Below are 18,725 nucleotides of genomic sequence, written 5' to 3'. Positions count from 1 at the left end.
TACTTTTAGGTTATGATTTGGGTATGGCCGTATGGGTTTTTAAATTATCGGGTCATGTGGGTTTGATTATGGGTGGGTTTTTAATTTATGGATAAAAATTAAAATAAATTTAGTTGAACCGTTTAGATGAAGCCACGTGTCCCTCTGTTAACCTCAAGGGTATAAACAACCTAAAATATTAACGGTAAGGGTATGAACAGCCCTAAAGTATAACGGAGGGTATTGACGTACCATTTATAATAATTCGGGGGTATATTTGTCCTTTTTCCCTTCTAACAATATCTATATAGGACAATTAAATGGAATTTCAATATAACATTTGAAGATGGTCTCGAATTAGTATTGAAGTTGCACTTGCACCTAATGTCACAAGTGATATTTACCTTCAATAACTATTTGGATGATTTCGTTTCCTCATGTATCATATTATGTCATGTTATATAGTATTGTACTATATCATTTTAATAAAATTAATGTTGGATAAATTATATGTTTTCCCTAGTTCATAAAATCACATATCAACAATTTGAAAATATTACATACTAATCTATTACTCCCTTTGTTCCAATTTATGTGACTTACTTTTCTTTTTAGTCAATTCCAAAAAGAATGACACATTTATATATTAAGTACTAACAATTTAACTATAAAATGTATATTTTACTCTTAATGAAATAATTTACGGTCACACAAATTTCTATCATTTATTTTGTACCACAAGTTTTAAAAGTTTTTTTTCTTTTCTTAAATTTCGTACCGAATCAAACTACCTCACATAAAATGGGACAGAGGGAAGTATTAAAAAAAAGATAAAAGTTAAAATAAAATAAAAATAATTATACATAATCACATCAAATCACCATGATATAAAATGAGGTTTTTCATATTTAAATTAACAACATAATTTGAGGTTTTTCATATTTAAACTAATAACACAATTATTGCAGTAAGGCAGCAGGTGCTTTAATTTCTGGGTGTGCAAGAAAACAAGAAGTTACTATTTTAGATTTTACGCCGATTTAATGCTTTTTTGAAGTCAAATTTTCGATGAACATGAATTAATTTGAATCTGTGTTCTTTCTATTCACTTGCTCTCTGTTAATTTGACTATTGCAGATTTTTGATAAAAATAAGAAAAGGAAGTTAGGTTTCAACCTACAATGAATAAAGGAGCAAATGTTGGAGGAGGCGGACCAACTGCCGCCGCCGCCGCCGCCGCAGCTCAAAAGCAGAAGAGCTTACTGCAGAGGGTGGATGCTGATATTGGGAATATTGTTGACAATTATGGCTTCATTGTTAACGCTGCACGGGTATGCCCCCATTTCCTTCACCTTCTACCCAGTACTAAATACAGATCGCCCATTGAATTTATAGTTCTGACATTTTGGGGCCGAAAAGCTTGGCTGCAGAACTAGAAGTGCTCAAAATTTTAAAAATTTCTGTGCAATTGTTGTGATTAAAGTGATAAATACAAGATTTTTGAGACTAAGCACATACCAATGTATCTTTGTCCAATTATTGATTGTAGGAATCATTGTTGACATCTCTAATGTGTGGAGTTAATTCAGGAACAAAATTCAAATGTTTCAAAGAGCTTTTGAAATTTGCTATATTATCATATATGAACTAACTTCTACAGGGAACGCCGACAATTGATGGATTGAACTTTGAGATGACATGATTAGTTGAAAAGGGAAAAAAGTGTAATTTTTTTTGTCTTGAACACCTCTTTTGCTGCTCATTTGTTCCATTTTAGCTGTAAAGTCCATTATGCTAGATTCGAACTGTTACAATGAAACTAGGAGATATATTTACTTATGTTCTTGCAGATGGGTAATGTATTTGTCTCCACTTGTTGACAACTGCTTATAATAGGTCAATGATCCACCAGTACGGAATTCGCAAGAAGCATTTATGATGGAGATGCGTGCATCTAGGATGGTGAGTTTTTTTTTTTCTACTTATACATAGCTCTGGTGTTCAATGAGATGTTCATCTCAAATTAGATTGTATGTGCATATGAATGGAATACATTTCGTATTTGCAAATTGACAGTATTCATGTATGAAAAGTTGCTCTCTGACCTGAATTCGTAGTGCAAAAACTGTATCTTTTACTGCTTCTTTTCTTCTAATTGAAAAATGACTGAACAGTGGAAACAAAGGTCATCACCATTTTAAAGTCGTTCTATAATTTATGGTGATTTTTACTCATTATCCACTTCTTTTTATATCGTAGATACTTGATTTATCAAACTGACATAGCACGTAAGTTTTTCCTTTAGGTTATAAGCGCGATCCTCTCTCTGCCTCTTCTCATAGCTTCAGTGCCTTCTTGTGAGTGCTAGCCATCCACTATCCTTGACATAGCTTGTTGTGTTTCCTGCTATAAGCAAGACTTGATGTCATTTCCTTTTTGAGCTGATGCAAAGACTTTCACCAAAGTGCAGAGATCTTAATCTATTCAATTGTGCTTGCCTCTTAAATTTTCAGATACAACTATTCTCCTATCATCTCATATAATATATTGGATGCAATGAACAACAGGTCCACGCAGCTGATTCACTGCTTAAGTTGGTGTCGGAGTTGAAGCAAACTGCCATGTTTTCAGGATTTGCATCTCTAAATGATCACGTGGAGCAGAGAACAGAAGAATTTACCAAACAGGCTGAGAAAACAGAATGCATGTTATCTAGAATTGGAGAGGAGGCAGCTGCTAGCCTTAAGGAGCTTGAGTCGCACTATTATTCTTCTGCAGAAAGAACCAGTAGTCTGCCTTCTTACAGCCAAGAAACAATGCCCTAAACATGGCTACCATCGGTTTTTTCTTTCCCTCCTCTTGCTAATTATATTTGTCTACCTTGAAGGTAATACATACTATGAGGTTGCTGGACAAACAATCTAATGATGAGAAATCCAAATTAGTCCCAACTGACTATTACTACTACAAGGCCTTCTACAAGTGAAGGAAACCTCATTAAGTCAGTATTTGTTATGACAAATCAACTGCATTCTAGCTAAGAACAATATGGAACACCAATTATAGTGGAGGTACCATACTTCAAATTTGACTGCTATTTTAAAGATTTCATTCTATAGCTTATCATATATGTCGTGTCGTGTGATAGTAATCACACCAGGCAGAGTGTTGATTATCCTTATTGGAAGATTCAAGTTGGAAATATAGTGTTCTTGAAACAACTTTTTGCCAGGTTGCTTACTTGTTACTCGACCTTTTGAGCTTAATGGGAATTCGTTTAAGACGCGTTAATCAGACTTATGTTATTTCTACCTCAACAAAAGTTTATGTTAGTAGGGTAAATTTTGGCAAGATTGATGCTAAGCAAGCTGAGAAGAACTGTTTGTCCAAAAGCCTTTGAGGGTGTCCCTGATTTGAAGGATTATTTGGCTAACTAAAGTCAAGCATGAAATCACATGAGCTAGTCTTTTAGGTGAGGAAGTACAAAAATACTGTTTTAGTCTTGTTTGATTTAAGATCTACTGATTTCTTGGCAAGCAAAGTTTTGGAGTAAAACAGATGTAACATTTTCAAATAGAGGTATATTAGGGTAGGGGCAGAAAATTTTCGGACTTCTCATAGCAACCTAAAATAAAACCTGCAATATCCAATTTAATTGCACTTTTGAGTATAAATTGTTTTATACATACATATCTAAAATCATCTTTTAGTCATCAAAGTAAAAGAACGTAACAAGTAAACCAGAGAGAGTTTCCGATTTCTGACTAGTAAATCAATATTCTTTTCAGATGAAGGACGCTAGGCTTGAGAGTTTCAACCTACTCTTAAAAACTGAAAATCAACTGCAGAACTAATGTCTTCCGGATTATCATTTTGGTAGGGAGGGAAGAGGTCTTCATATGCACCGCAAATTTAATGGGACTTCACGTACTCTTGGACAATATGCAGACCCTCAGTCTCTTCTCCGTAATCCTGCAAAACGATCACAAGATCAACTATGATGGAAAATCTTCTCTTTTCACAACCTATCAAGTTCTATTCATATTTCAAGAAATATTTCCTATAATTGCAGGAAGATATAACCAAATTATATATATATATGCATGCTAGAAAGAGATTATGATACGCAGCAGTTCATGGATATACCTGCACAACAACACAGCCGCAGCCGACCACCTTCCTTGCTTTCCCTTCTGAATCAATCTTACACAACTGTAAACAGATCCCAAAAATAAGAATTGAAAAAAAAAAAAGAGGACAGAAAGTTTGTACTCCAATGATGAAAATGCACACCAAGAGAAGTCAGGAAGTAAATAGTTGTCACCACCTCCCTTAAAAGGACAAATGGATTTACTATTTTACTAACCGGCAAAACCCCGGACTATTAGCTCAGTTTGAAACTTAGTGAACAACAAGTTTTTGTCTCAGCAAGGCACGTGCCTAACCCACACAATATCACGTGTTGTGGTCGTACCACCAGACAATCAGTAGGTTTATTGGTAAGGAGCATCTTCATAACAACACACTTTCCAGTTCATTTTCGAAATCAGAAGGTAAGAGTGGCAGACAGTAAAACTGGGAGAGCCTTAGAGCTAAAAAGTAGCAAGTAGCAACCACAAATAAACTTACACCAGCCCATTCGCCAAGAGTTTTTGCATTCGGGACCGTAATCAAACTGACATTGTGATCAGCACAGAGTGCTTTGACCAATTTGACATAATCTGGCTGGTCACAGTCCTCTGCTAACACACAAAGCTGTGCAGCATGCTTCTCAATCACCTTTGCACCTTCATGTAGTCCCCGAGAGAGGCCTCCATGAGCTCTAGACTTCCTCAGCACCAGCTGCAAAGCAGTCATGATGTCCATGGGCTCTCCAAGTGCTGGAGCAGGAGCCTCGGCAACAGCAACAGCAACATCCTCTCTACAGTCGAAGGGAATATTAAGCAGAGAACCCTCGAGTAAAAGTTTAAGGTAGTAAAAAACTAAAAGAACGCAATTAATAAGCACATATCAGTATCCAATGTGGCATGAATAAGAGTCCGGAACCTATTTGAGCCATAAAGAGATAAAATTGACCCAAATAAACCACAATTCTAGAAAGTAACTAAACTAAGTTAGTGTAGATTTTTTATCCATAAAACGAAACTTTTTTATCCACATTATAAAGTGTGCAACTTTTTCTTACATTTCATAAAGTGCAACTTTTTCTTACATTTCATAGAGTGTAATTTTTTCTTGCACTTTATAAAGTGTAATTTTTTATTAGACTTTATAAAGTGTAATTTTTTCTTACACTTTATAAGAAAAGTAAACTTAACCAAAATATTTTACTTTCCATTCATCTTCCTTTCACTTTGACTTTCATCTTCCTAAAAATTTATTTCACTTTGGAAGATTTCACTTTACTGGTCCCAACCTGACAACTCAAGTGAACCTTAGTTGGCGGACTCAATTGAGTCAGCCTTTCACATTCCGCGAATCGCCGATTACCACCTTGTTCGTCGGGTTGGGACCACTAAAGTGAAATCTTCCAAAAGTAAAATAAATTTTAGGATGAAAAAGATGAAAGTGAAATATTTTGGTGAAGTTAACTTTTCTTATAAAGTGCAAGAAAAAGTTACACTTTATAAAGTGAAGAAAAAAGTTTTGTTTTATGTTTAAATATAGACGTTAACAAACTAACACCTTCCATTTGTAATATTGGGTAAAACGGAATAAAAATCTACACTAAACTTATTTTAGTTACTTGCTAGAATTGTGGGTTATTTGAATCAATTTTATCTCTTTATGACTCAAATAGGTTCTAGATTCCATGAATAATGGAAAACTGAAAAACAAAGCTCAGTTTTCAGCAAAGGCAAACTGAAAGGGATATCCCCAACCATTAAGTGCCACATTCAATGAAACTTGGGAGACAACTTAACTTAGGATACCAAGTCCAATGAATGGTTTGCCAGAGAATAGAAATACCCCCCATTGATTTGAAGTTCCAAGACATATCCTGATTCTCAAATTTTTGAACTAAACTAAAATGTTTATATGACACGTAAAATGTCTGATACCAGGTGAGAACTGTTATCTACGGCTCATTGTATAATTTTCTGGAAACAAGGAACAGATTGCTGCTCCATATAAATTAAAGCTGTCGTAGTGAGCCATTCTATTTCCTGTTTAAATGTTACATCTACCTCATAAAAAGATGGAGGACAATCTCATGATATTCATGTAAAACCAAGAAGGAGATCGATAAAGAGATGATATGGAAGGATGGGAAAGATGAAGGAGATCAAGAAAGGTAAAGGATAAACAAACAAAAGAATTTCCCAGAGAATTGATGACCATCTCAAGTCACAATCAATACGTGATAGGTTCCTACACTCGAAATTATCCATTTGTTCACTGAAAAAGGACCTCACTTTTCATCTTACATACTTCAACAAATAAAACATTTCACCAAACTCGCTACTTTGCCATAAAAATGAAACCCCAAAATCAGTCCATTTTCTCTAGGACAAATATTGTGAAGAATAACACTCTTGTCTATCCACATCACTAATCATTCATTTCAGGGTCGACCTATGGATAAAAGACTTTCTATATCTTTCACTTCTGTATTTGGGGTAGTGATAGCATGTTTTTGGTTTTTCGTAATCGCTATCAGGCAAGTGGTATTTAGTTCTGCACTTCTGCTTCAAGCAATTAACTAGCAAAGCAGCAAAGTCCTACGTGGTTCTGCTAAATGGGTTCTTCTGAAGCTCTTATAGGAACATCTACAAAGTAATAAGGTCAACACTCTTTTTCTTGTTTCCTGACATTTCAAAACATGAAACAATTGTACAAAGTCTTGTGTACTACAATCAATCAACTATCCCAATATATCAATTCTTCTAATACTCAATAATTTGTAACAAACTCCCTGAAACAAGAGATTCACTAAACAGCACACTTATTCCCTACATTGGCATACATTCTAACCAAGCTAAAGACTCCTCGCAAACATAGGAACATAATTGTAAAAGAATGGTTCAAATAGCACTCGAATAACACCGACTACTACACATACAAATATAATTGCACACTAAGTTGCAAAAACTACTGGTAAAGCTGATCAAAATACTGGTCTCCAGATCATTACAAACGAAAACGACATCGACTGCAACACTTGCAATCAAGTAAACAAACTGAATTTGACAATAAAGTTAACTAAATTCTACTTACCCTGACATTTTTCCAGCAATATTGGTATACCAAAAACTCTACTACCTGTTCCTCTCAAAAGTAAAACACGGAACTTAGTTAGGTAAATAGAATCAACAATAGACTCCATAAACCCTCATCCCAAATATACCGTGCATATACAGATCCAACATTTGGGTACCAAATACAACTAATTTTAACAAAGACTACATCTTTAATACATATATTTCATAAAATCTTAATACTGAATATATTAAGTTCAAATCGAAAACAAGTTAAATGTGCATCAATCAAAGTATGAAAATACCCAATAAAATATTATGCAATGAGTAACAAAGAATTATATCAAACATGAATCTTGAAGTATAAAGATTGTTCCTTTTTGCCAAGATTAGGTAATAGTAAAAAGGGGTCACCTCAAAAAAATGTAGATGTCAAGAACTTTAGTAATGGGGGATGGTTACAGAGTGAATAAGGCAAGATGAAGATTTATATGAGCCTTAAAGCAGTGACAGCTTAATTACTATACTACCCTTTATCATGATTTTAATTTTTTGGTAAAATGGTCTGGTGGACCCTTATACTTGTATGTATTTGTATTGTGAACCCTTCTACTTAATTATTTGTCAACTGAACCCTTAAACTCAATCAAAATGAGTCTTTTAAACCCCTCCAACCATGTATGTAGCTCACTCTCCTTTACATAAATGACATGTCATAGACACATCAGATATATTAATGCCATGTCATAATTATTTTAAAAATTATTAATCAAAATTGTTTAATAAAAGGTAAAATAAGAAAAAATTAATTATATTATTTAAAGTAAAACCCATTACAGTTTCTCCCCTTCCCACTGTTTCATGGTTCGCCGCCGTCGCCATTGTTGCCGGCGAAACCACTCATATTCCTTCCTTTACCTGCCTTCATCTCCGCCACACGTGATGACCATTTTCCTTTCCTTCTCCAACCTCACAAAACCAACAACCTAAGCCACCACACCAAATCTCGCCGGACACCATCACCATTTGCGCCTTCATCTCCACCACACACCATCACCATTTTCGCCGCCATGATTAGATCCTCGCACCCTCACCCACCTCGTTTTCCTCTCTGCTGACCAGCCGCGCTTCTCTCTCACTCCACTGCGTATCAATGGTGTCTGGCGATCGCACCACCAGCGCCGCTCTCTCCCTCCATCGGTGAATTAGTTGACTCAAGGAGGTGCCAAGATATAATCTAAATAAATGAAAATAGATTGTGGAAAAAAGAAAAAGGGTTGGGTAGGGGATGGATATGGCTGAAAAGGAGGTGTAATGGGTGAAGAAGAAGGAGTTTCTTAATTAATGGTTTAAAAAAATTAAAAAATATTTTTTTTTTATAATTTTAATATTTTCTAAGTAAAAATGCTCCTCACTCGCCTTAATAGGCGTGTAGTTACACACTTTTGCCAACTCAGACATCCTAATGCCACATAAGCCTGGTCAATGGTCAGAGGGGTTTGTTAAATTGTGTTTTATTGAGTTTAAGGGTTCAGTTGACAAATGATTAAGTAGAAGGGTTCACAATACAAATACATACAAGTATAAGGGTTCACCAAACCATTTTGCCTAACTTTTTTCTTTCTTTCTCTGAATAAATTGATGCATTTCTAATTATTGAATTGCCTTTTTGCGATACACTTTTACTGTGTTTTTTTTCGTTAGGATAATTAACTCTTTGATCCCCTAGTTTTTGGTTGATATTGAAAAATACCCTTTTCAAGTATTTGGAGTTTAAAATAAAATAAAAATTATATTTAGATATGAATGTTTTTGTAATTAAAGTTGAAATGTATAATAGGTTATCTTTCTGATTTTATTTTTTTTAATTGTATAAGCACTTTAATAATATTATTTCCAAACATCATTAAAGTATTTGTTATATACCATCTAGTATGTTGTTAGGTTCAATTTTCAAATATCAATATAATCTCTGGACTCTACAATAAAAAAAAGAGTTACAGAAGAAAGAAAGAAGGAACTCACATTGACAATTAACCCAAGAGCATTCATCTTGAGATGAGCTTCCTACTGAGATGTTTTCAATAGTTATTTATTTTCTATTGGGTTACGAAGTGTTTATCGTGGATTCATATTAATTGATATACTAGAGGTGTGTCCTCCCGATCCTCTCGTATAGAGAAAGGTTCTCTCAATGCTCTAAGGATTGCATTGGATATGGATCAAACTATCTCACAACATTCTGAACCTGCCTTATGTATCACTTTAATGACTACTACTTCTTTAGTGTCCTCAAATTCCGTTCTTCATTTTTTAAATCGGTCAACTCATTTCTCATTGATGCCTCGTGTTGAAAAGGGACACACATGACTGAAATGAGATGCTTTTATTATGATTTTCATAGTCTTATCACCAATTAATCTTCGTGTAAATGTCCTTATAATCTAACTCCTCCTTAAATTTCCTTTATTTACATAGAGAACAACTATCTCTACACAATTTATATTAAATTTATAATAACCATCTGTCAAGTTTAGTGGAAAAGGCAAATCTTTGCTATCGTCGTAACTTATAATCAAATTCAATCCTTTTTCGCCAACTCATTTAAACAACATTAACGCTAGAAATGTTCATAGTTTGGTTAAAATCAAATCCAAATTAATATTCCATTTGTCTCATTTTATGTGACATTATTTGACTTGACATGATATTTAAGAAAAAAATGAAGAATTTTGAAATTTGAGGTCTAATTTTAAAGTTAAATTGTTTCTAATTATAGTGAGATGACATTCTTTTTGGGATGAACTATTAAAGAAAGAGTTTCATATAAAACGAGACAGAGGAAGTAATAAAATCAATTTTTGTTTGGTATTACATTTAGTTTTATTCAATTTTTAATAATTAAGAAAATTATTAAATTGATTCAATTTTTTCTTTTTACCAACACTTACAATAGTCCTATCTGGGCTTTTGTAGACGATGTTGATCATTTTAGCAAAGGAAAACCCGGCCCGTTACCACTTATCTACAATCTATTCTCCGTCTTCTCCAATCCCTTTGCCACTGATAAACCCTGGCAGAACCCTAATCCTCCATTATCGCAAGGGACCATTCGAGATGGCTCTCTCCAAGCACACTTTTTTCACCCATCACCTAAGAACCCTAGCTAAACCCCAGTATCTCCGCCGCCCTCAACCACCACCTTCCTTCATTTCCCTCCGTCTCCTCTCATTTGCCACCCCAGAAGAGGCTGCCGCTGAACGCCGTAAACGCAAACGCCGCCTCCGTATTGAACCCCCTTTATCCTCCCTCCGTCAGCAACATCAACCTCGTCCCACTGCACCTCAAAACCCTAGCTCCACTAATAACCCGAATGCACCGAAGATCCCCGAAACTGTTTCTGTACTATCCGGTAATAGACTTAATCTCCATAATCGGATTCTTAAACTGATTCGTGAGAATGATTTGGATGAAGCTGCTTTGTACACGCGGCACTCTGTTTACTCTAATTGCCGCCCTACTATCTTTACTTGCAACGCTGTAATGGCCGCGCAACTCCGGCAGTCGAGATATTCTGATCTACTTTCTCTTCACCGGTTTATCACACAGGCTGGTATTGGGGCTAATATTGTCACACATAATTTGCTCCTCACGGCTTTTATGGATTGCCGGAAAACGGATATGGCTATGGAACATTACAAGCAGCTCATCAATAATGCACCATTTAACCCTTCTCCGACTACGTATCGGATACTTATGAAAGGGCTTGTTGATAACAACAAGATTGATAGGGCGATGGAGTTGAAGGAGGAAATGTTGTCCAAGGGGTTTTGTGCTGACCCGATTGTGTATAGTTATTTGATGTCTGGACAAGCTAAGGGTTCGAACCCAGATGCAGTTTTCGAGCTTTATGAAGAATTGAAGGAGAAATTGGGAGGAAGTGTTTCGGATGGAGTAATTTATGGGAGCTTAATGAAAGGTTATTTCTTGAGGGGAATGGAGCAGGAGGCTATGGAGTGTTATGAGGAAGCTGTGGGTGAGAATTCTAAGATTAAGATGAGTGCTGTGGCATTCAACTATATTCTTGATGCTTTAAGTAAGAACGGAAAGTTCGATGAGGCATTAAAGCTATTTGATAGGATGCTGAATGAGCACGATCCTCCAAAAAGATTGACCGTGAATTTGGGTAGCTATAATGTTATGGTGGATGGTTATTGTGCATTGGGAAGGTTCAAAGACGCAATCAATGTATTTAACAGCATGGGAGAGAAGAGGTGTAGACCAGACACATTGTCTTACAATAATCTGATTGAGCAGTTGTGCAAAAATGACTTGTTGGGTGAGGCCGAGGAGCTCTACAAGGATATGGGCGAAAAGGGGGTCAGCCCTGATGAGTTCACGTTTGTTTTGTTGATGGATACTTGCTTTAAAGAAAGTAGGCCTGATGACGCTGCTGCGTATTTTAAGACTATGGTGGATTCTAAATTGAGGCCTAATCTTGGGGTTTATGATAGGTTGGTTGATGGTTTGGTCAAAGTTGGTAAAGTTGATGAAGCAAAATCATTTTTTGATCTGATGATGGGAAAGCTCAGGATGAATGATGATAGCTACAAGTTTATGATGAATGCATTGTTTGATATTGGGCAGCATGATGAGGTGCTTAAGATTGTGGATAGAATGTTGAGGGAGGATCCAGCTGATTTCTCTGATGAGTTGCAAGAGTTTGTTCGAGAAGCCTTGGCGAAGGAAGGTAGAGATGAGGAGTTGACCAAGCTTATGGATGATATCGAAAGGGAGAAGAAAGAAGCCGCAGACAGGGAGGTTGAAGCAGCCGAAAAAGCGAAGGCCAGTGCAAGAGCTGCTGTTTCCTCTTTGATAAATAGTCCTAAATTGTTTGGAAATAAGGAGCCTGAAGAGCAGTCAACAATTGCTGGTGAGGCTGCCAGCATCAATGATGATGACAAACAAGAGGAGGTGAGTGTTCAAGAAACTGCTGCAGAGGCTAGTTCTACTGGGGAGGGTGCAGAAGCTGAGAACCTGGTTGCTACAGAAGCTAGAAGTGATGGTGCACTTTGATCAGGTGGCAGAATGATAAAATATGTTAATGAGAAACAATAGTAGGTTTCTTTTCAGTCTGCCACACTTGCAAGCACGAACTATAATCCTCTTATGATAAATTACTAGCGGAAAATTGTTTGTAATTTAGATGGAAATGAAATGAAATGATTTTTTTGATCATCTTTAAGTAAATGGTGAGTAACAATTTGCAATGCAGCAATATCTCTGGTGTAATCTAACTCGTCTCATTTCTTGTTTCACTAGTACAGTAGTACCTAAGTTATTTTGTGAATGTACTGTGAGACCTGTATTATAGCGTTATTAATGTAGTTCAATATTTTTTAATCAAAGTATTCATGTAGTTGAAGAATCATATGAATCATTAGCTTCCCATCTAGGCTCACAGTGGATACACTTAATTTTAGAATGGTAAGACATTGTGTGTGTGTAGCACAAAAGCTGCACTAGGCCATCTTTACAAAAGCATCAGAAGTCATAGCTTCTACAGGTATTGTATGATATCTAACACTGAATCAACATCTTAATTACACCAAAAGTGCTGGTTCTTTTTTGGTCTGACTAGTCCTCCAGACAAAGTTCCGACAAGCAAGCAGCTTCCCTGTATTCTTGGCCATGATCCATGGCAAATCTCTCATACTCCGGAATAGTTGCCATAGGAATCTGGTAACCTCACACTGTATAAATAAATGGTTGCCACTTTCACTCCTTCCCACAAAGATAGCTACCTTGAACACAAATGCCTTCATGTTCTCTTTAAGTTATCTTGTGTTAGGCCGGCATCTATGACAACCAACCACACAAAACAAGCCATCTTAGGGTCTTTTTTTTTCACTTTCCAGACTGCTCTCCAGCTCCATATATGGAACTGTTGACAAGCATGATTAAGATATGTGTATGCCAGAGTTCATCGTAAAACTGCCCTTACTATGTCTTCTCCAATTTTGTCTGTCCTCTATTGTTGTCCCATTGAACTGATCAAGAACTTCTAAAAATTCAGTGAATCTGGCTAGTTCTCCCCAACATCATTTCATTGTAAACATGTTCTGGGGTTGGCTCGGAGGAGTTGTGCATTACTGCATTAGGTTCATCTTTGATTATTTGACTTCTACTACCTACATTATGTAGTTGGCACTCTGGCAGATTTTTGAACATTTCGTTTATTACTAGTATCTTTTACCACAGCCGTTAGGAGATAGACTGGTCATTCTAATGATCGAGATTTCTTCTAATGTCATGAATTATTCAAGAATTGAGATGACACTACAACACAAGGAGTTGTAAGATGGTTATTAACAATTGATACGACTAAATCTTCAGGGACAATGATATGTAGCTGGGCAGAGCATGAAGTTCCGAGGGTACAAACAGATTGCTGTCTGTCTCTTTACACCCACTGTCACACGCACATACATCCACAGGAAAAAATAGGGGAGGGAAAAGTAAAGGAAAAGGAAAAAAAAAAACAATCACTCCGAGAAATAAATTAGCTACACAGATTTGGTATGCACACTCCACCTTCTGGATTTTGCTGTTCTTTCCATATCCTTCCAGTAACTCGAAGTTTTAGCTCCTTTCGATCCCCTCCAGAAAAGAAAAGTGCCATGTTACGTTGGATTATTAGACCATCATGACTGTCCCTGACCTTGCGGTGGCTATCTCGAACACTTCTTGGTGTTCCCTCCCATATGAGCTTTCTACCATTTCCTCCTACTTCGAGACTATAACTGTAATTGCGTGCCTCAGATTCATCACCCATAAATCGTAGAAAGGCCATATAAACAGGGGCCATACCAAGCTGGAAGGCCTCAAAGTGGAGACAGAAATACTGTCCAAAACAATGGAAGACCTGAGAAAGGAGTAACAAGGGTTTCGTCAATGATAACGAACTCGGCATACGTCAACATGTATATATAAAAAGAGAGAAATGACATTATGCAGAATGCAGGCAACCACAAGATGTCTAGGCAGAAATTAAAACATGTCATGCCTTAAAATTCATCCCTATCTATCTTGTATTTGTATATATAAAAGTAAAATGCCACAGTACATCTCCTTCGACATCATGCAAGCTATTTTTTTTAGTTTGAAGATCATCATAAGGATGCCATTTTTCTTTATTTGAAGACCATCATAAGGATGCCTTTCTTCCTTTGTCGATATTCAGAAACTCAATATCCAATAAATGAGAGACGTGTGACCTTCAACAGAATGATATAATACTGTCCAATGTATTCCTTAAGAGAGTCTCTAGGAAAGGATCTACCTATCAAAGAAAATATTGCAGAAAGAGAGAACAAGATAATACAGGGTATTCCCAAAGCCTTAAGAAATGGTCATGGTATAATTTGGTTATCCACATTCTCCCATTTCAATAATTCATCCACAGAACTTTTATAGGTCTATTTCTTAGCATCCTGATTGTTAAGGGTGAATAAAAAGGATACTTGAACTTTCATAAACCAAAACAGCATGAAACATATAACACATGAATCATGATGCTATGCTCAGAATCATTATTGAACTCAAAAAAATTTAAAAGTTGATGGACTTACCGTCAGCATCCATGTGGCATTTTCTACTTCTCGAGGATTTGATTTCACGTAGCGATGGTTGAATGTGCATCCCGTGTGCATATCCACTTTGTGATCATCTCTTAAATGTGAAACCAAATAAGGGATGTCGCCAGTCACTGAACATTCTGATCCAGCATATGGGCAATTGTATGGTCTAAAATTGCACAGTGCCTCATGCTTGAGCTTACTGTAATATGGGAATATTTCTGGGCATCCCAAAGAAAAATATTTGCAAGGCAGTTCAAGTGACTCTGCAACCTTCTCCAGTGCTAAGCACCTTATATCACCAAGCTCTTGTCTACATGTAGGACATCGATTGTGCACCCTTGTTTTGCAGGTAGAACAAAGTGTGTGCCCATTGTGACACTGCAAAATAAACAAACTTTCAAGTCTTTCATAACTGTAGGAACTCTAATTTTATAGAAATGAACAAATGCATAGACGCTTGTCGTGGGTCACCCAGCTTATGCACCACAAACTATCATCAGAAAAATAATTTACTTGCAGCAAGGAGAATCATAACAAAACAAATTTTAACAAATGCGAAAGCTCTAGGGAAAGGAGAGGACGCATATTCATTAGTGGTTATACAATCCCAGCATTCTCTAAGGACATGCTTTCCACTCTATATGATGTAGGAAAGCAGTCTGCTATAAGATTTAGCCAGCAAAGCCTTCTTTTACTAATTGATAATAATTTGGTAGACAAATAACGAATCTACTCTACCCTAAGCTACCATCTTTCTTCCTTATGATTCAACCACGGCAGATATTTAGTCAACTGCGGTTACACATGACAAGTTTCCGACTTGATCTCAACAGAAAACAAACTTTATGCATTTATTCTATAAGATACAAGCAATGTGAATTTCGATCGAGTTGCCTGAAATATACTCTCAGGTTGTACCAACAGGCTTACAAAAATGAAACAAAAAGACAGCACCTATATATGCTGAGGAGTTCCTATTTCTACTCATAGAATTCCTAGTGAATTAGAATTAAGCGATGTCAAATTGCAATGAACTCACCTGAAATATACTCAAAGATTATACCAACTTACAGGCTTCCTATAAATAAACTAGAAAGACTATACCTATATATGCTGATGTAATTCTAATTTCAACTTATACAATTCCTAGTAGCATTCGATATTTCCTGGAAGACCATAGCTGAATTAGTCTCACCGAGAGTACCATTTGCATTTATAACTTATCCAAGAAAATTTGGACATATGATAACAGGGTGAAACAATAAAATTTACCTCCGTAAATTGCAGTTATACAAACACATCAAAACTTTCATATACAGTTTCTTTTCCACCTTCTCAAGCCTCTCATTTTCTGTCCAGTGAGGAGGAATTTCATGTAATTATTTACTTACCATTGAATGGGGTGAAGGCTGTAGGGATTATGTGGTTTTCCATAGATTGAGTGCCTTCCCGACAGAAGACTCATTTCTTTTCCCTAACAACCCTATCCTACATATGTGAACACCTAAAGGATCAAATTGATGCAACCTTCTAAGACGTCACTAGTTTGATCCTAATCAATGCTAAAATGGTAAAAGCCTAAAAGGCTGCACAAATCTCAATCAAAGACAATGAGCTTCCAAGAGCATTAATAAGCAGAATATGACTCTAGCCAATCTACGCAGCTGGCAGATGTTACAACAGCGTACTCCCCCACAGAGCTGCTATACTAAGTCATTAACGAGAGTAGACTATGTTTTTCATAATGGTGGTGTTTGGACTTACTATCTGCTGACCTGGAATATTCCACCGTGTACCTACCATCTCCACTAGCATAAGTATCAAGTAACTCTGCCACCAAGACTTAACCCGAGAGGAAATCACCAAACAATTTTTCTTTTCTCAGCTAAAATTTGAACCCTGGTCTCACATCATTTTCACCCAATTCATTGACTGTTATCCCACATTTTTGGGTGTAAGGGGCTGACAAAATCTTTCTCATTAATCCATCTCATGGAAGGATTCAAATTAAAGAACAAAGTCTTAAGGCTGATATGTTTATTCAACAAGCAGCAAATCATCTCTCTTCATATTCATGAAAAAAATCAACTAACTAAGTTAATTGTAAAACAGTTAAGTTCAGTGGCCTTCATTTGGCGAATGCCCAACAGTCAAAAAGTATACAGCATATCCAATAATCTGCAGTCATTTTTGAAAACTCAAGCTGTTACAAGTTGATCATCAATCCGTTAAACATTCGGAAATTGATTAAAACCAACTCAAATTCTCCAAAAAGACTTTCATCATTCTCACTTCCTCAGCATACCACAACCAAAACTATCAACCCCCATTATCATGCTTTTACCTCAATCTAAAGTTTGCAATATTTCTAAAGAGTCAAAACAGCATTTGAAAATTCTAACAAAATCAACTTTAACTTTAAGGTTAAAATAGCACAAAGAAAGATCAACATACAACATTTCCAACACATTTAACATCATTTTCCATCAACAGAACAGCAAGAATTAACATTGAAGACATAAAAACCCAACCTTTACATAGAAAAAAACGAAAACAAACGAATCTCACAAATAGGAAAAGGGACAAAACCCAAACAAACAAACAAAAAAGAAAATACCTGATGAATTGGTGGATACATAGAATTGGTGCAAACGGGGCATTCAAGCAATTCATGTACACTAGTAGGGGCAAGTCCGGGAAGAAGAATATTATGAGGTTTTGCAGAAGAAAATTGATGATTATGAGATAACTGGATCTCTTCATCTTCAATACCATCAGTTGACGAAACACACTCAATGTTCTCCATTTCCATTGCTCCTTTACAAAATCTGAAAGCAACCCACTTTGACCCAATTATCAAATAGAGAAAAAGATTCAATCTTTCTCTCCACCCAATAAATTTCAAGTCACAAATGGCGCATATCGCAAAATTCACATTTCTTGATATATCAACGGCAAGAACAAGAAGAAGAAGCAAAAGAAATGAAATTAAAGATCGGCAACGGATTCTGATGAAAGAACCAAATCAAACAAACTTTTTTTCTCCCTGAAAATCCCCCACCCCCCTCTTCTTCTTCCTCTCCGGTGGCTCTGAATTTCTGTTAGAGAAATGAGGATCACCGTCAAATTCCCGACATAATTTGTTGTTAGATACTTTATCTGACGGCTACTGATTTTTCTTAATTCCTGTTTTTTTTTTTTTTTTGAAATAGAAATGATTAATACAGAAAACTATTGGCTATTTTAATGTGATTTTTTTTTGGGTTCTGAAATTCCCAATACAGCTATTTGCCTATTTGGTGCTTTTTGTTTTTGTTTTTTGGTCTTCTGAAAAGAGGGAAAAAAAATACTTATCAGTATTTTATTTAAGAACTGCTGGATAGAAAAATAAAAGGTGGGTCAGTATTTTGCCTTTGATTAAAATACCTAAAGTTTGATTTAAATTTTAAAATATATATTTTTATCTTGTTGATATAAGATAATTGCAATCTATAGCATTATGAATATTCTAATTTTAATTTTTAAATATTAAATTAATTAAATTGTCTTTCGAAAAATGAAAAGTGTACTTAAAATTGAAATGGAGAAGCATAATGTGTTTTTTAATATACACTTCTTATTTAATTATAATTAGATAAGTTTTACTTTCATTTGATTTATCAGTTAACTATATTATACTCTTTTCATCCCCATATTAATCATCACATTTTTCTCTCAACCCCCATTTAGAAAATTACAAATAAGAAGTGTTTTTTTCCACTAATAGTATTTTTAAAGGTAAAATGAAAATAATAATAATATTTTATTTTTATAAATTAATAAGAATTTGGGACGAATATTTTTAACAATGTTGACAGCTAGTAATGAGATTAACTAGTTATATTTTAAAAAGAAAAAAAAAGTAAAA

General features: G+C 35.6%; 4 protein-coding genes across 6 annotated transcripts; 2 read left to right on the top strand and 2 right to left on the bottom strand.

The window, feature by feature from the left end:
* Window positions 1-951: 951 nt before the first annotated feature.
* On the top strand, window positions 952-3,200 carry LOC102603738 (mediator of RNA polymerase II transcription subunit 22a-like). 2 transcript variants are annotated; one of them, XM_006350485.2, is made up of 4 exons: window positions 964-993; window positions 1,117-1,310; window positions 1,876-1,941; window positions 2,547-3,200. In XM_006350485.2, the coding sequence occupies exons 2-4, from the start codon at window positions 1,161-1,163 to the stop codon at window positions 2,802-2,804; spliced, it is 474 nt and encodes a 157-aa protein (XP_006350547.1). In that variant the 5' UTR covers window positions 964-993; window positions 1,117-1,160; the 3' UTR covers window positions 2,805-3,200. The 2 variants fall into 2 exon arrangements, with proteins under 2 accessions (XP_006350546.1, XP_006350547.1); XM_006350484.2 differs by having other exon boundaries at window positions 952-1,310.
* Window positions 3,201-3,605: 405 nt separating this feature from the next.
* On the bottom strand, window positions 3,606-7,692 carry LOC102603178 (40S ribosomal protein S12-like). Of its 2 annotated transcripts, XM_006350482.2 has the most exons (5): window positions 7,593-7,692; window positions 7,198-7,242; window positions 4,609-4,900; window positions 4,126-4,191; window positions 3,606-3,951 (listed from the first exon to the last, which is right to left on the bottom strand). In XM_006350482.2, the coding sequence occupies exons 2-5, from the start codon at window positions 7,203-7,205 to the stop codon at window positions 3,892-3,894; spliced, it is 426 nt and encodes a 141-aa protein (XP_006350544.1). In that variant the 5' UTR covers window positions 7,206-7,242; window positions 7,593-7,692; the 3' UTR covers window positions 3,606-3,891. The 2 variants fall into 2 exon arrangements, with proteins under 2 accessions (XP_006350544.1, XP_006350545.1); XM_006350483.2 differs by lacking the exon at window positions 7,198-7,242 and having other exon boundaries at window positions 7,593-7,648.
* Window positions 7,693-10,159: 2,467 nt separating this feature from the next.
* On the top strand, window positions 10,160-12,475 carry LOC102602840 (pentatricopeptide repeat-containing protein At3g49240). Its single transcript, XM_006350481.2, has one exon. The coding sequence runs from the start codon at window positions 10,296-10,298 to the stop codon at window positions 12,252-12,254; it is 1,959 nt and encodes a 652-aa protein (XP_006350543.2). The 5' UTR covers window positions 10,160-10,295; the 3' UTR covers window positions 12,255-12,475.
* A 1,054-nt stretch (window positions 12,476-13,529) lies between these two features.
* Window positions 13,530-18,120, bottom strand: LOC102602506 (E3 ubiquitin-protein ligase SINAT3-like). Its single transcript, XM_006350480.2, has 3 exons — window positions 17,436-18,120; window positions 14,810-15,196; window positions 13,530-14,103 (listed from the first exon to the last, which is right to left on the bottom strand). Exons 1-3 carry the CDS (start codon window positions 17,628-17,630, stop codon window positions 13,741-13,743), a joined length of 945 nt encoding a protein of 314 aa, XP_006350542.1. The 5' UTR covers window positions 17,631-18,120; the 3' UTR covers window positions 13,530-13,740.
* Between the last annotated feature and the right edge of the window lie 605 nt (window positions 18,121-18,725).

This window comes from Solanum tuberosum, unplaced genomic scaffold (genome assembly GCF_000226075.1).
Source record: "Solanum tuberosum cultivar DM 1-3 516 R44 unplaced genomic scaffold, SolTub_3.0 scf00126, whole genome shotgun sequence".
NCBI classification, from domain to species: Eukaryota; Viridiplantae; Streptophyta; class Magnoliopsida; order Solanales; family Solanaceae; genus Solanum; species Solanum tuberosum.
This window is presented reverse-complemented; position numbering and strand designations above follow the sequence as displayed.

Excerpts from the sequence above, each read along its gene's own strand:
- LOC102603178 (XM_006350482.2), bottom strand. Across the intron at positions 4,192-4,608 it reads CTCTTGGCGAATGGGCTGGT|TTGTGTAAGATTGATTCAGA; the intron begins GTAAGTTTATTT and ends ATCTGTTTACAG. Across the intron at positions 3,952-4,125 it reads GCGGCTGTGTTGTTGTGCAG|GATTACGGAGAAGAGACTGA; the intron begins GTATATCCATGA and ends ATCGTTTTGCAG.
- LOC102602840 (XM_006350481.2), top strand. The coding sequence starts at position 10,296 with ATGGCTCTCTCCAAGCACACTTTTTTCACCCATCACCTAAGAACCCTA.
- LOC102602506 (XM_006350480.2), bottom strand. The coding sequence starts at position 17,630 with ATGGAAATGGAGAACATTGAGTGTGTTTCGTCAACTGATGGTATTGAA. Across the intron at positions 15,197-17,435 it reads TGTATCCACCAATTCATCAG|TGTCACAATGGGCACACACT; the intron begins GTATTTTCTTTT and ends TTTATTTTGCAG. Across the intron at positions 14,104-14,809 it reads ATGCCACATGGATGCTGACG|GTCTTCCATTGTTTTGGACA; the intron begins GTAAGTCCATCA and ends CTCCTTTCTCAG.
- LOC102603738 (XM_006350484.2), top strand. The coding sequence starts at position 1,161 with ATGAATAAAGGAGCAAATGTTGGAGGAGGCGGACCAACTGCCGCCGCC. Across the intron at positions 1,311-1,875 it reads TCATTGTTAACGCTGCACGG|GTCAATGATCCACCAGTACG; the intron begins GTATGCCCCCAT and ends TGCTTATAATAG. Across the intron at positions 1,942-2,546 it reads AGATGCGTGCATCTAGGATG|GTCCACGCAGCTGATTCACT; the intron begins GTGAGTTTTTTT and ends AATGAACAACAG.